Raw genomic sequence first — 14,088 nt, 5'->3', positions numbered from 1 at the left:
TGCACGCTGCTCGGTGCCTGGCTTCACCCAGGGAGCGACACCTTGTGTGCTGTGTCCCCGTGCCGGCACTCAGAAGGAAGCCTGGATGGTTTTATTGATCCAAACCCCTTCCTGCTCCACTTGGGGGAGATTTGGGGCTGCCCTATCCAAGCAGGGGCTTGCAGTGTCCCCGCTTAACTTCAGGATTTGGCAGGTTTACTGCCGCAGGAGGCACGGCCGTGGGGAGTTTACTTTCCTTTGGGCCGGGCGCTGCACTTTTCTGCTGACCTCCACAGATCCTGGCGGAATTATTTGCTGCATCCAGCAGAATGGTTTCTTTTTAACCAACTCAAATCCAACATTAACTGGTTCTTCTCCCAGATGAATGCTCCCGGTGCCTGGCAATAAGCGGCGCTCCTCAGCACAACGCTCTGATTTCTGCGGTCATGTTTGTCTTCCCATAAACATTATACAAGTTTTTCTGCAAAAATATCAATGGAATTTTTTCCCTCTAGGGGCGTTCACAGTGTCTGAGCTGACTGTCCAGCTCACCAGTCAGTTTTGAGTATCTTGGCTTAATACATTATGGTTGGATATTGAAGGGTATATATAAGATGCTGAAGCAGCGCCATATAAGCCTGGTACCATCCCTGCAATCCCCTTAAAAACAGTGCAATAATTACACACACGCCCCATGAGGGTCTCTGCAGGCACTGGAAGTCACAGCAGGCATGAATTAGGGCCACGGCGGACATGCACTGCCCCTGCAGCTTAAAAAAAATAAGTGCCTGTTAGCGATCAGGGGTTCCTGCAGATATTGCAGTGAACTGACACAGCCTGCCAGCCTCTGCTGGATTATTTATAGTTACGATATTTTAAAGAAAGTTAGTATATTTGAGATAATTTCCGGCGTGGTAAGCCACAGTCATTTGTTTGCCCTGGATCCTTGCCAGGAGGCGATATACCTCATCTTGCGGAAACGATAGGCATTTGATGCGAATTTCCTGACACAGGAGCTGGAGTTTTTATATTTAATTTTCAGAGTGTTCTTCAAATACAAACCCGCTGAAGGCTGAGGAATTTTCCCAAAGCCCTCTGAAAAAGCGTGCCTGATTTATTTGCCTTATAAACATTGTGCTTGCTTCACTAATACATTTTCTTGGGAAAATGCTTTTTAGAGATGTAAATACGATATTTCTATATGAGAAGGTCACACTGCTATATTTAAGATGTGGATTTTCTCATCCCTACTTACACCAGTGCTAACCAACTAACTAAGATCATCTCATTTCGGTAAAGGATTGCTCTATTCTGACTTTGATTTATCAATTCATTGAACCATAGCAAAGCATTTTCCTGGCTGCTTGAGGCAGCTTTTTACTTGAATTGTTTTGAAAGCAAATTCAAAGGGAGCTTTCTCATCTTGCCAGGCAGCTCTGAGGAGGGCTCTGCACTCCAGGAAAGTTGCAGAGACCAGGCAGTTTACAAGTGTGGGCTTCTGGACTTAATCCTATTCCAACTGGAAATCCGATAAGCGTTCAGATTAGCTTTAGGGATTAAATTTGCGGAGAATCTCAAGTTTTCGTGCTAAGTTTGGTTGGTGGCTGGGAAGAGCCTTCAGTAGCAAACAGTCCGAGGCACTTGGTACAGAATAGTGGCATTTTTCTTATGGCAGACGACTGATACTGTTTTGTGTGTTCTTGTGAATGCTATGGTGTAGTTAGCCTCATGAAGCACTAATAAAAAAGGCAATTATCTAATTGATTCTCTGCCTGGGGTAGTAGTGACCTTTGCCGGGCAGGCTGTCAGTAAAATGTGAAGTTGCAGCTTCTTCATCTGGTGTCATGGATCTGTGTTCATAGAGGTGAAAGAATAACTTTGGCTGCTGAGAATAATGTGTCATCCTTGCAGGAACTGATGGTGGAATCTGGAAATAGATATGCTCCATACTAAGCTATCTTGCAAATGACACTCTGAAAAAGTAACTTTATCATATTTTTCCAAAATCATATTCTGCCTCTGGCAGGTGATGTGTTACTAGATTTCAAAATCTGATTAGCTCACAGCTTTTCTGATTGTTTAACTCTCTCTCTTTCCCTCTCCCTCTTTCCTAGCAATCTACAATTACGATGCTGTCCAAGATGTGGAGCTCTCCTTGCAAGTTGGTGATACGGTTCACATTTTGGAGATGTATGAAGGTAGGTTGCAGATCACTTCCAAGAACTTTGCAGTAGTGTTTGAAAGTAAATAAAACAAAGCAAGATATTTTAAGTGTAAGCTTCATATTTAGATTTTCAATTTCTGATAAGTTTTCCATGACTAAAGTTTACTATGTCGTGCTTGCTGCATGCACCTGATTTTTTTTAAAGAGTATAAAAATATGTGAAGCAGCAGTCACTTCTATGCTGTTCCTAGCAAAGGTTTGTCAAGGTAAGATTTTACTGACAACTCGAAGCAGCACTGCTATAGAAAGAAGCACTTTTACTTCTGGCTTTTCATTCTTGTTTTTACACCACACATTAACCTCGTGCCAGGCCAAGTAATGAACTGATCCAGATGGGAGGGAAAAAACAAAAGAAAAGCTTTTAGCCTGAATTAGTTCTTTGATCTGAGACAACGGAGGCTGTGGTTGAAAGAAAAGTAGGGGGCAGGTCTAATTGTTTAAAAGTAATGCTGATTTAAGCAGTAATATCAAGAACTGGCAATATATGCTTTTAAAAGATACCAGTGATGGAGCTTCTATGTGCTTTTTAGGCTGTCTCTCCTAATACTTTCCAGTAAAGATTTTCGTAACACGTACCTTAATGTAAAATATCAAAATTACTTCTTTACTCAAGATGAAAACGATACGTGCTCGTGTTTCCTACCTACTTATTAAACTAGACTGTTTAATGAGGATTTCAATATCGGGAATGGAGCACAGCCGTGTAATTATTTTAAAGATTGCACCTATCTATCCCTAGTTCAGTTGGAAGGTTGTGTCTACACTCTTCCAAAGCCTAAATGCTCTTTCCAAAATATAAATGCAATCATTTTCAGAAGCAGCATCAGTTTGAAAGAGACTCGGTGTACAGCCTCTTCAGTATCTCTGCTGGGAACGGCACGCTGCTTGTTTAGCAGTTTGTTCTTAGCCAATTGTTCTCTTTCCATTCCTCTTTGGCCTTGACGCTGGAAACAGCCAGCCGGTTCCTACATGTCAAAGCAGATTATGTTGCTGATGTGTGTTTTCACACTGATGTGTGTGATAGCAGGGAGTGTTGTGTTGTTTGGTGTTTTTTTTTTTTTTTTGGAGGGGGGGATTAGTGTGTAATACAACTAATTAATGAGCTGCTTTTGTCAGTGATAAAAACTGTCTTTATGAAGAGCATGCATTGCATAAATTCCAAAATGTTGGAGTGTTTTATGTTTTTTTACAGCAAGTTTTTTGTTCAGTCCTACTCATTGGTAGCAGTCAGCTGTTTGTAACAGAGTGACAGCCAAGAACACAAAATGAATCCCCAGTGGCATTCCTTTTATTACCTGAAATGTCTCACTTTGGAACTTCAGCCTGAGAGGACTGATTTGTCAGTTGTTTGGGAAAGCTAATGCATTTTGCTTGTTTTCATACGCTGAGCTGCTGGTGTGCATCCTAGCTTGTGACTGAAGACCTAGGAATTACCACAGCACAGCTAAGACGTTTTCCTGGAAATACAAGCCAAAAATTTGAGCCAGACATTTGTGAATCCAAAGGAAGAGATGTAGATGTCTCTGAGATGGTAACTGCTGTGGGTCTAGTCTTGTTTGCCATTAATATAATTAACCTTAAAACTCTGATTCTTGCAATGTCTTACTTGGGCTTCAAGTGGGCTTTGAAACAGCACAGTATATTTATTACGTATGACGTTGTGGAGGATATCAATTTTCTTAGACTTACCTTCCTTTAAAACAAAAATACTTGTACCTAGGTGTCTTGGTCTTGATACTCTTCATATTTGTAAACTGCAAAGCAAGCTAATTTTTCCCTTCTTTCTCTGGTTGGCTGTCTGATTGCTGAAGGGCATGAGGTCTTTGTACAGAATGACTTTTTCTACTCGATGATAAGATAAATGCCACTTATCCAGTTGTTTGCCAAATATTGGCAAAATTGGGCATGTGCTGCAAAATCCAAGAGCTAAAGGAAATTTGCTGCCTTCAGAATTTTGAAGAGTTCTTCAGTGCAGGCTTTACGTTCTCTCTCTGGGGACCTGTCCTTGAGTGGTGAGCTGGGGAGGATACGTTTCTGTTCAGGGGAATCATCTCTAATCTGCAATATGTGTTATTATTTTTTGCAAGCTGTGGGAAATGGCCACATTGTGGATAGAAGGAATGCGTGCCCACACTCTGGGATTCAGACCAGGTTCTTCTCCCGATGCAAATAAGTTTGCACTGAATTTGTTCCTAGTTTGAGTCTTTATAATTCCTCTGACTGCTGCAAGTAAATGAGGCCATCCCTTGCCTTATTTCAGTACAGTGCAGTGGTGTATGTTGTGGCCCTGAGAGATGGGACAGTACCATGGGAAAGGATCAAAGACCTTGTGGTTAAGCACGTGAGCTGGGGCAGTCTCTGTAACTGCATCACTGGGTGTAACTTGTAGTTGTTTAAACTACTTTAATTTGAATGCTTTTATTCATATTTCCTGTTGTGTTTTTTTCCATTTGTTTTTTGTGTTTTTCTACATGTTGCATAAAAAGATTTAATGAAAGGTAAAATTAAGGACCTGTGTTCCTTTTAAAACAACAACAAAAAGTCTTTATGGTGTTTTGTTGCAAGAGTTAGTCTGCTATCCTTGCTTTTTCAGTGAGACTTCACCTTAAGAGACTGTTGTAGTAGCTGAAATTTGCAATGCAATCTTCAACTGGGAAGTTTTTCTCCTTTTAGCACATCTCTGCTTAGAGAAAATAGTTGAGAGAAACTCTTAAATAGTCAGTCGTTCCTCTGAAGTTATAGGCAGGTGTTTTTCTTTAAAGAAGAAATCAGCCAGTTGGCCAGTGCCAAATGCTTCCGTTCTTTTTAAAATGAAGGAGAAGATTACTGAAAGTTGGAGCAGAATTCTGACAAAAATGCATGAAGTGTTTGCTGAAAGAGTTTTTGCAGAATTATACACAACATGCTTCTTATGCAGTGATCGTAAAATATTTTACAGGAATATGGTTAATGGCAGGAGGCCATTTCAGATGGGGAAGCGTTGATATAAGAGGGCTGAGGAACTGTGTCAAGTGGAATTGAAATCACTGGGCAAAGATTTGTGTTAAATTCTGTCAGCTTCGTGTCACACCCTAAACAACTCGTACTATACCATTCAATTAATTACCACATAGCTAAAAATAGAATCTAATTCTTCTCATCCCTAATTCAGTACGTTACCCATTGGTACATGATCAATGTATAACCTTCATCCCGTGGAAGGAAGGGAATTTCTTCTTCCCTCCTGATTTACTGCTGGAATATTGGGGATTATGATTGACTCATCATCGCATCATTGCTAGAGAAGGGGGCTAAATGTGTGTTTTTAAAAAACAAAAATCAACACCCTCCTAAATTGTAATTTGTGGGTGAGAGCTCTCAGATCCATGGCTCTTCATGGAACCTTCGTGGCTGAAATATAGAAATGTTGTTATTAAAAATAAATAAATAAAGCCCTTCCTTCCTCTGTTTTCTGCCTGATTATTGTCTTCAGTCCCTTTGCCTTCTTGATGCTCCCTCTGCCAGTCAGAGCATAATCATCTTGCATCAGTAATGTTGTCTGCTTGATAGCTCTGAACACCATCCATGCACTGTGGACCATGATATTTCCTGCATGTTTGCAGAGAAGTAGGGTCATTGTTTTCATGCAAGGACCTTCGGGAGAGGAGTCAAAAAGTGGTGCTCTGGGAGTGTGGCTGACCAAGACCTGTGGTTGCAGAGACCTTTGGAAGAGTGTTTGTAGGGGCTGAATTGGTGCAGGTCTGCATCCTACCCCAGGGCAGCACAAGGCACCTTCCTGGCCGCACGTCAGCATTTAAAATGGAACAGATCCTTCTGAAATGTTTAGTGTTGTTATTTCCAGAACATTAACTTCAAGAGGACTGAAGGTGATTGGAGACTGTTGGAGAGGGCAAGGAACAGGCACCCAGAGGCAAGAGTCCTTGGTCACACATGGCTCTGACACAGCCGAGACAAATGACGAAAGTGAGGGTGGAGAGGAAAAAGCCCTTTGCCTCCTACAGCTTGGAGACAGCGGAAGAAGAGCCAAGCGACTTTCTCACAGCAATGCTTCTCTTCTGTCTACTCATTAAGCAGGGCTTGCTGGAGGGCAGGAGAAGGAAATACAGCCGTTCTTTCACACACATTTCACAGACTTTGAAGTCACAATACTGGTTTAACCGCAGGTGCTGAAGAGTCATGTACTCTGAAAGAGGCATGTGCTTCTGAGTCTGGGGGGTCACAGTGCAGGCTTTGCATTTTATACTTTGCTTCTTGATATTATCTTGACGAGATCTAGCGATGTCTGTACCAGGGCAAGCAGATTTCTTTTTCCTTTATCTAACAGAACATTCTCTTTCAGTTTTCCTTTGAAGGAAGGCTTTCTTTTTCTATGACTCAGTCTAAAGAACCTAAATAATGTGAAGCTCAAGCACAATCTTTGTGATGATTTGGGTGAAAACGAACTTCATAGAAGACTTTAAAAGGGGTGAAGTGGAGTAGGACTTGGCATTCTTGAATGTACTTCTCTTTGCCATATACACACTATATGATCTTGGGCCAGTAGTTGTGTGTGCATGCCTGTATTTGCCTCTGTGCTTATCTGTCAGATGATCTGAGCAGTTATTCTTGTGCTGTGCAGATGATTTGTGAGCTTTATGGAACAAGGATTGTCACTCTTACCAAGTACCATGGGACAGCCTGATTTTGGTATTCAGCCCTATCAGTGTAACCCAAATGAACGAGATCAACAGATTTATGCTGTAGGATTGTGGTGGGAATGACAATGTGTACTTAATTTCATGTAGAGAGGAAAAAAAACCTTCTGTTTCTCTTTGACAGGCTGGTACCGAGGATACACACTCCGAAATAAATCTAAGAAGGTATGACCTCACTTCTCACTAATTTTTATTTCACACCTTGCCAGACCCCATGCAGTGCTGGAATTTGGCTATGCTCCCGCTGTATCTCTTGTCTTAATCCTATGCAGATCAATATGTCCTTTTCCTTAGTGATAGAAATAAATGCCCTTGAGCTAAACATTGCAGAACCATTAATGAGGTACTTCTCCAATGTAGGCACGCGTAATGCCATTTGAACTAGGGGAATTGCCTGTTGTATATCTGCATACACTAGTTTATTGCCTTATTATTAGGGCCTTGGACCTGTATGCATCCAACATTAGTTATATATAGTGGTGAGGTTAGGGCTTTGATTTGACTTGGAAAATATTCCAAAAATTATGCATGCGTGGATCTCAGCCAGGCCTTCTGAGGTTTGTGAAACCAGTCTGAAAACTCCATGGAAATCTGGTTTCCCATAGGAATCCTGCCACCTCTCATGTGGTAACATCCTTCACGAGCTCTATTTTTCAGGCCTAAAGGGGGATGAAAATAGAAAAAGATTGTAGCATTCCTAGAAGGGTTGTTGCTCCTAAATAATACATAGTTGGGACTGGCGAATTCCTACAAATGCTATGTGTTGTGAGCTTTTCTAGAGAACCGTGGGTCCACAGCATCTTAACAAATGACTCCAGAAATGTTTTGTAGCAAGGGTGTATGACTGATAGTTTGCAAGATTTTACACTGTTTTGTATAGGAAGGTGAGTGTCATTACAGTGAAGCAAGAATTTCAGTTCTGAGATGTAGTAACATCAAATATAGTGTTCAAACATGCAACCTGACTCTCCTTACTTTGTTTTTCTGAGATACACTGACTGGCTGACCAAACACACTTCTGTTGTGGGTAAACAGTAACGTCAGTCACAGCCACTGTGCTGCTGGTCATGCTCTTACCCTCCTTCTCCTGCTTTTTGTTGAATGCATTTTTGTCATGTCATATGCTCTAGTGTGATTTATTTATTTACTCATTCTGTTTATTTATTTTAGGGCATTTTCCCAGAAACATATATCCATTTAAAAGAGGCAACCGTGAAGGACCGGGGGTAGGTTTGATCTTCTTGAGATGTTTCGTTGGTAGCAAAACCAATGATGGAATCCGTTTCATTTAAAGACAAACAAAAAACTTTGTGATTATTGTAGTGAGTGCTTCTGGTCTGTGTGTACAGCACGAGATAACACCTGTGCTGGACTTCTGGAGCTGCATAACTTCTCCTTTGTACATCCCAAAACAGTTGTAGGCATAGATGTAAGAGAAATAGTACTTGTAAAAATAAGAAAGGTCTGCTAGACAAGTTAGTAGCAAGGCAGGTCGGTCAAGTTACGTTGAGATCCTCTGGGGAATCCTGTGAATCATAACACATTGCTGGTCACAGCCAAGTAGCCAGCAGGAGTGTGGATTCCTTCCTGCCTTGGAAAACATTTTAGGAAATGATTCCTCATTTGATTCTTGCAGTGGATTCTGTGATCATTATGGTGTGAGGGGAAAATAGAAAGACTTGCAATAGAAAGAGACTTTAGAAAGTACTTTATTTTTTTCATTAAATAACTGTAGTTGAGTTAGCCTTGGAGGCGGGTGAATATTCAAAACTTATTTTTCGTTCATTTAGCATTGTGTTTCTGGAATGGATCCACTGAGAAGAACAAGGCAGAAAAAAACTTGAAACATTTTTGCATTAAAATTATATTTGCATGTTAAAGTTTGCGTTAAAAATGGGTAAAAATGTGGATGTATGGGTTGGAGAACCAATTGAACAACATAAAAATCATGGTATCGTGAGTGAATTGTATGAAAATCTAGGCTGCTCTTAACTTCTATTTACATATTTATGACAAAAGGAGGTTTTACTACTGGGTTTTGATCTTGAGTATAATGCCCTTTTTCTATTTTCTCCTTTTTTCTTTAGACAACATGAAACAGTGATTCCAGGTGAACTGCCCCTTGGGCAAGAGCTGACTTCCACCCTGAGGGAATGGGCAGTTATCTGGCACAAGCTCTATGTGGTAAGCTTGCTTCGGTGGTTGGTATTCAGCAAAAGAAGTGAGAGAAGGGCTACTTCATTCAGGTTGAAATGCAAACAGTGTGGAAGTCTTTCAAAGGCTCTTATTTCCTTCTGTGCAGCCAGAAATTTGTGTGTACATGGCAAGCAGTAAGGCTTGTTAAGAATGGGAGTTTCCAGAGTCCAGCTATGTTGATAAGAGACTTAGAGCTGCTGTGTTTCAAACCCCACGTTGTTGGGGCGGGGGGATTCGGCAGCAGTTGAGCGTATGTAGAAGCAGAATTATCTTCAGTTATTAAGAAGATAACTGTCTCATGCTTTGTTAACTCTGTCCTGTAATTTTTTGTTTTGTTTTGTTTCAATTGTCTGGCAAATAAAATGAACAAAATATTAAATGATGTCAGATGAGATAAGACTGGGCCTTTTCCAGAGCACTTTAAGATCTCTAAATAGAACCTGATGCAGAATTGAAAACCTCTTATTCTTGTAAAACTGACCTTACAAGGGGCTAAAAAAGTTCAGCTCTCCTCTAAACAAATGTGCAAGCACAGACAGAGTGGCAGTTTAGCCCGTGCCACAAAGTGTTCGCTGTACTTGAATAATTTGTGATGATAGAGCACTGCTGAAGACTTGACTCTCAGCATCAGCTGCCACAAGTCACACTCAGCATTGTGTCAGCTGGTCGGGGTTGTGAGTGTGACTCACAGTTTGCTGTACGGTGAGGCTTCCTGCTTTGCATCCCTCCTGTGTGAGAGCAGGAGATCTTAGTGAAGTTGTGCGAGAAACCATAAAGCTTTAACAAAACGCTTAGCAAGGGTGAACCCTGTGTTTCTGGACATCATGTAGATATTTAATGGAATGCCTGAGCCTCACCCCTGAGTGCACGTACAGGTCAGGTAGGCAAAGGAGAGGAAGAGATCTAGGGCTGTGGGTGCTGGTAGGACATTTGACCTACCAAGGTCCCACAATATGTGGCATTCTCAGTAGAGAGAATGACAAAGAAACTCGACAAAGTTACTACAGAAAAATCAGCTCAAGGTAATGCACAGATTCAGTAGTTTTGCTAAAGTTGGTGAAGTTCTTGCTCAAAGAAGCACAGCTGGAGTTCACAAAGAACTGCCTTCTTTTAAAGGTGATTATTAATGCATGTTAAGAAGAGCCAAGCGATTTCTCTTTGGTCAGTAATGTGTTCAGCCTGCGGAGTAGTATGTGCCCTGAGACTTTAATTAAGATGAGAGAATTGTTTTAAATTAGCTCTAACAATTCAGTTTATCCAGAGCAAGTTTTGCTATTGAAAATTTCATGGGGCCACAAATACGTTTTGTTTGTGAGCCACGAAACCACAAAAATTTGTTCCACCCTCTTAACTTAATGAGAAACCGTATGTGACGTTATTGCTGTGTGAAAAGAGAGTTTTATTCCTGACTTTTTTCCTTGCTGAATAATTTTAAGATCATAGCCTCAGAATCTGTGTTTTTTTTTTTAAGAGCAAAAGTCTTTCATGTTCCTGTGCTTAACCAACATAACTCTTAAAATAGTCCTGGAAAATGTTGTGGTTTGAAATGGATTTGAGTTTATTTTATTTTCCCCCTGCAGTATGTATTAAAAGAAAAAAATAACAAAGGAGGAAGGAGATATTTGAGAGAAAGGGAATACAGAGGATTTCTTTATTTGGCAGCATTTCATTCCACTTTAATTTCTTTGCTTTCCAGCAGACATTGTACCAATGGGTATATCTCCACTGCAAAATAAATACGAAAATGAGCAGGGGTTTTTAACTTGGGCTGGTTAATGGGAGTTAGCTAATGTAAACAGGTGCAGAGATAACTCAGGGTTAGCTCGTGCCAAATTAAGATATGCTCTGAATTTCCCTGAAAGCTAACCCAAGTTTTCTTCCCTTTTTAACGCAGGTTAAGAGTACACTTATTTTTGCCTTTGTTTACCAAAAATGTCAGCACTATCTGCCTTGTATCAACTATAGGCTCGTCTAGCTTCCGCCAGCCCCTTGACATGGGTCCAAACTGAAGGAAGATGGCTATTTATAGTTCCCTTTACATTGATATTCTCAAGCATGAGTAGTTTTTATCATTCCTGTTCTTTGCAGGGCCCGGAACGGGGCAATAACTGAGGTGAGCCTCTCGTTCTGCCATGTGGGAGCAGTTGGGGCTCGTGGTTAAACATTAACAGCCCTGATACAGCCAAGTGACACCAGTCAGCTGCCAACTGGATGAAGCAGCAATACGCAGTCGACCAATTCCCACTAGCTGTTGGGTGAGATGTAGTCAAAAAAAAAAAAAAAGATCATTTTGGAGCTGCAGAGCCATACGCTGTGTCCCAGTTGATCAAAGCTATGGCACTTTCCCTCTGGAAATGAACTGCACTTGACTCTCAACGTAAGACAGTTGTAGTAACTGGCTAACCATGCAAAGGAAAAAAAGGAATGAGGCCTGAATTCCTTCTTCAGACTTACAGCTGACACTTTTAAGGGCTTACTTACTTACCTAAGCATGTACTGCTGCAAGTATGGTGGCTTACTGCATAGCTAATCCACTTCTGAATTGCAGTGTCAGCCTTGGAATCTGGGGCTCTGTGAAAGAGGTGTACAGGTATGACTAATTTATTAGGGTGGAACCAGTTAAGAGTATAAAAAATATTTAATTAGAGATGATAACAGTAGAAACGGGAGGAGGAAGCTCTTTAACAAAGCAGGTTTTGATGTCCTGCTCAGTCAGTGCCTTGTAATTACAGATGCTGAGTCCATAGCAAAAGATGAAAATGCAGTGACTGCAGCAGAGCGGAGCGAGGACTGGGGTAGACGAGGCAGATGGTGTCTGGGAAGCCTCCTTCAGCCATGTTATCTTTTAATTGCATGTTTGGATGATTCCTGGCGTGGTGGGTTCTAAACAGCTCCTGTAGGACTGATAAAATGAACTTTCAGGAGCCTCTGTTACCATTTTGCCTGGGTTAGTGCTTGAGAGCACGGAGTGAGTCAGGCCTGGATTGCACTAAGGTCTATGCAAATATAAACAAAAATGAGTGCTCTGAAGAGCAGACAAGCTTCAGCCTTATTTACTGATAGGCACCAGCCGGGGAGATGATTGCGTTTCCACAGAGCTGCTCTGATTTCCATGAACTCCTCTCTGGAGGTCAGGCATGGACGTGGCAATCCAGGTGTGAGTTACCATCAGGTAGAGTGTGGACCTTGAAATATTATATGCATACTGGCAGGCAGGCAGCCATGAAAATGCATCCATGGACTCAGCTCCCTTAGCATTCTGGTTTTACAACATAGTTACTAACACTGTAAACAGTGGTGGAGGCAGAATTTCAGTGAGTCAAGTTTTTCATCGTGTTAGCGTTGTATTTTGGTGATGAGCTCTTTTTCATGTGTACCAAATAGGTTGAAGAATTACTTTGGCTGGTAACAGCTGCAGGAGGGATAGGTGTGAGGAAAAAGTTTATGTGGACTTCAGTGTCATAAGTAGTTACGTTTTGATATCACCTTTAGACTTTTAAAAGCAAATGAAATGTTTGCTTTAAAGAGTTTTACCATCTAAACAAGCAAAACAAACAGGACATGCATAAAAACATCACACAACATCACACATTCTGAGTGTGGCAGACCCTAAATCTTAAGACACTTAAACCTTGACAGTGCAAAGTGCTGGAGAATTTTCTCCATGGCCTAATCTTGTCTTGTCATATGGTGCCTCTTTTCTCAGATATTTTTAGTTAAATGCAACTTGAATGGTAGATGCAGTTGAATACTTCTCAGGAAGCTTACTGGGCTTATAGTTTTCAGGCTTTCACTGGCTTGAAATTGTCCCTTGTTTTCTGTAGGATAACAAGACAACGCAGTTCCGTCATGTCCAGCAAATGACTTACAGTCTGATAGAATGGAGGTCGCAGATCCTGTCTGGAACTCTTCCCAAAGATGAACTGGCTGAGCTCAAGAAGAAAGTCACTGCTAAAATTGACTACGGTAACAGGTAAACTACGAACACTGTCCCAGGGTCAGGAGAGAATCCCATATCCCACTGAAAGCTCTGGAACTGTGTTATGAGAATGGATGCAGATGTTTATTAATACAAAATGGTGTAAATAACCACACGAGGAGAACACTGAATCAGGCTCTCCATTTTCTCTTGGAAAGGGGATAATTACAGCCTTCAGTTCCCATCAGAACATGGCTAACCTGGCAGGTGGGCACGTAGCAGTTGGTTCTTCATATGCCAGCATTCTCTTTAACTTGGCAGGAAGCCTTACCTGTCTTAATTCTGCAAAACTGCTGGCACAAGGTGGCATTTCCCATGGAGCACAATTTGTGCCTGGCTATCTGGAGCCAGGATTTGGATACTGCTAATGAACTAAACTGCTTTATCAGCAACTGAGTAATGTGATTCTGTAGGCCACCAAAACTGCACCTTTCACTGGTTTATACAGAACAGAGATTGTCTCCAGAACTCATTTATCTACCTGTCAGACTTGATTCAGGTCAAATTAGTCAATTAAGAAAAAAGCTTATGGCAAAGAGTAATAATCAGCCATAACCCATAAGCTTTATAGTTATACCTACCTGTTTATTTTAAATATGTTTAAGTGAGAACAGAGATGATGTCATCTTAGCATAAAGTTACCTAATTATTTTTCCCTTAATGGGAGAACTGCGGGTGGAGGAGGGGAATGAGGGAACAGCATTTCTAGGAAAACCAGCAATGTGATTACTGGAGTCAATTAATATTGGCTGCCTAGAGCTTGGTGAGTGGTTTGTGCTCTTTGTCACCTCTGCTTCCTATATATTATGTCACTTCTGTCCTCTGATTTGCATGCTGCTCAGGATCCTAGGTTTGGATCTGGTTGTACGAGATGACAATGGGAACATCTTGGACCCAGATGAAACCAGCACGATCTCTCTCTTCAAGGCCCACGAAACCGCATCCAAAAGGATTGATGAAAGAATCCAGGAAGAGAAGGTACATCTCTTGGTGCTGGCTTTGCCCTCTTAAGTAAC

General features: G+C 41.3%; 1 protein-coding gene across 1 annotated transcript in view; it reads left to right on the top strand.

Moving 5' to 3' along the window:
* The window catches only part of DOCK5 (dedicator of cytokinesis 5), a gene marked incomplete at both ends in the record, with an annotated part of 78,616 nt that overhangs the window by 17,881 nt on the left and 46,647 nt on the right, over positions 1-14,088 (top strand). The window contains 6 exons of the mRNA XM_084302411.1: positions 2,094-2,177; positions 7,022-7,062; positions 8,068-8,123; positions 8,985-9,081; positions 12,918-13,066; positions 13,915-14,050. Of these exons, the coding sequence (XP_084158537.1) occupies positions 2,094-2,177; positions 7,022-7,062; positions 8,068-8,123; positions 8,985-9,081; positions 12,918-13,066; positions 13,915-14,050 (563 nt within the window). The remainder of the gene's footprint in view (positions 1-2,093; positions 2,178-7,021; positions 7,063-8,067; positions 8,124-8,984; positions 9,082-12,917; positions 13,067-13,914; positions 14,051-14,088) is intronic.

Source organism: Netta rufina, assembly GCF_964035555.1.
Source record: "Netta rufina genome assembly, chromosome: 27".
NCBI lineage: Eukaryota > Metazoa > Chordata > Aves > Anseriformes > Anatidae > Netta > Netta rufina.
Note: the sequence above shows the minus strand (reverse complement) of the source record. Positions and strands in the feature narration are given on the sequence as shown.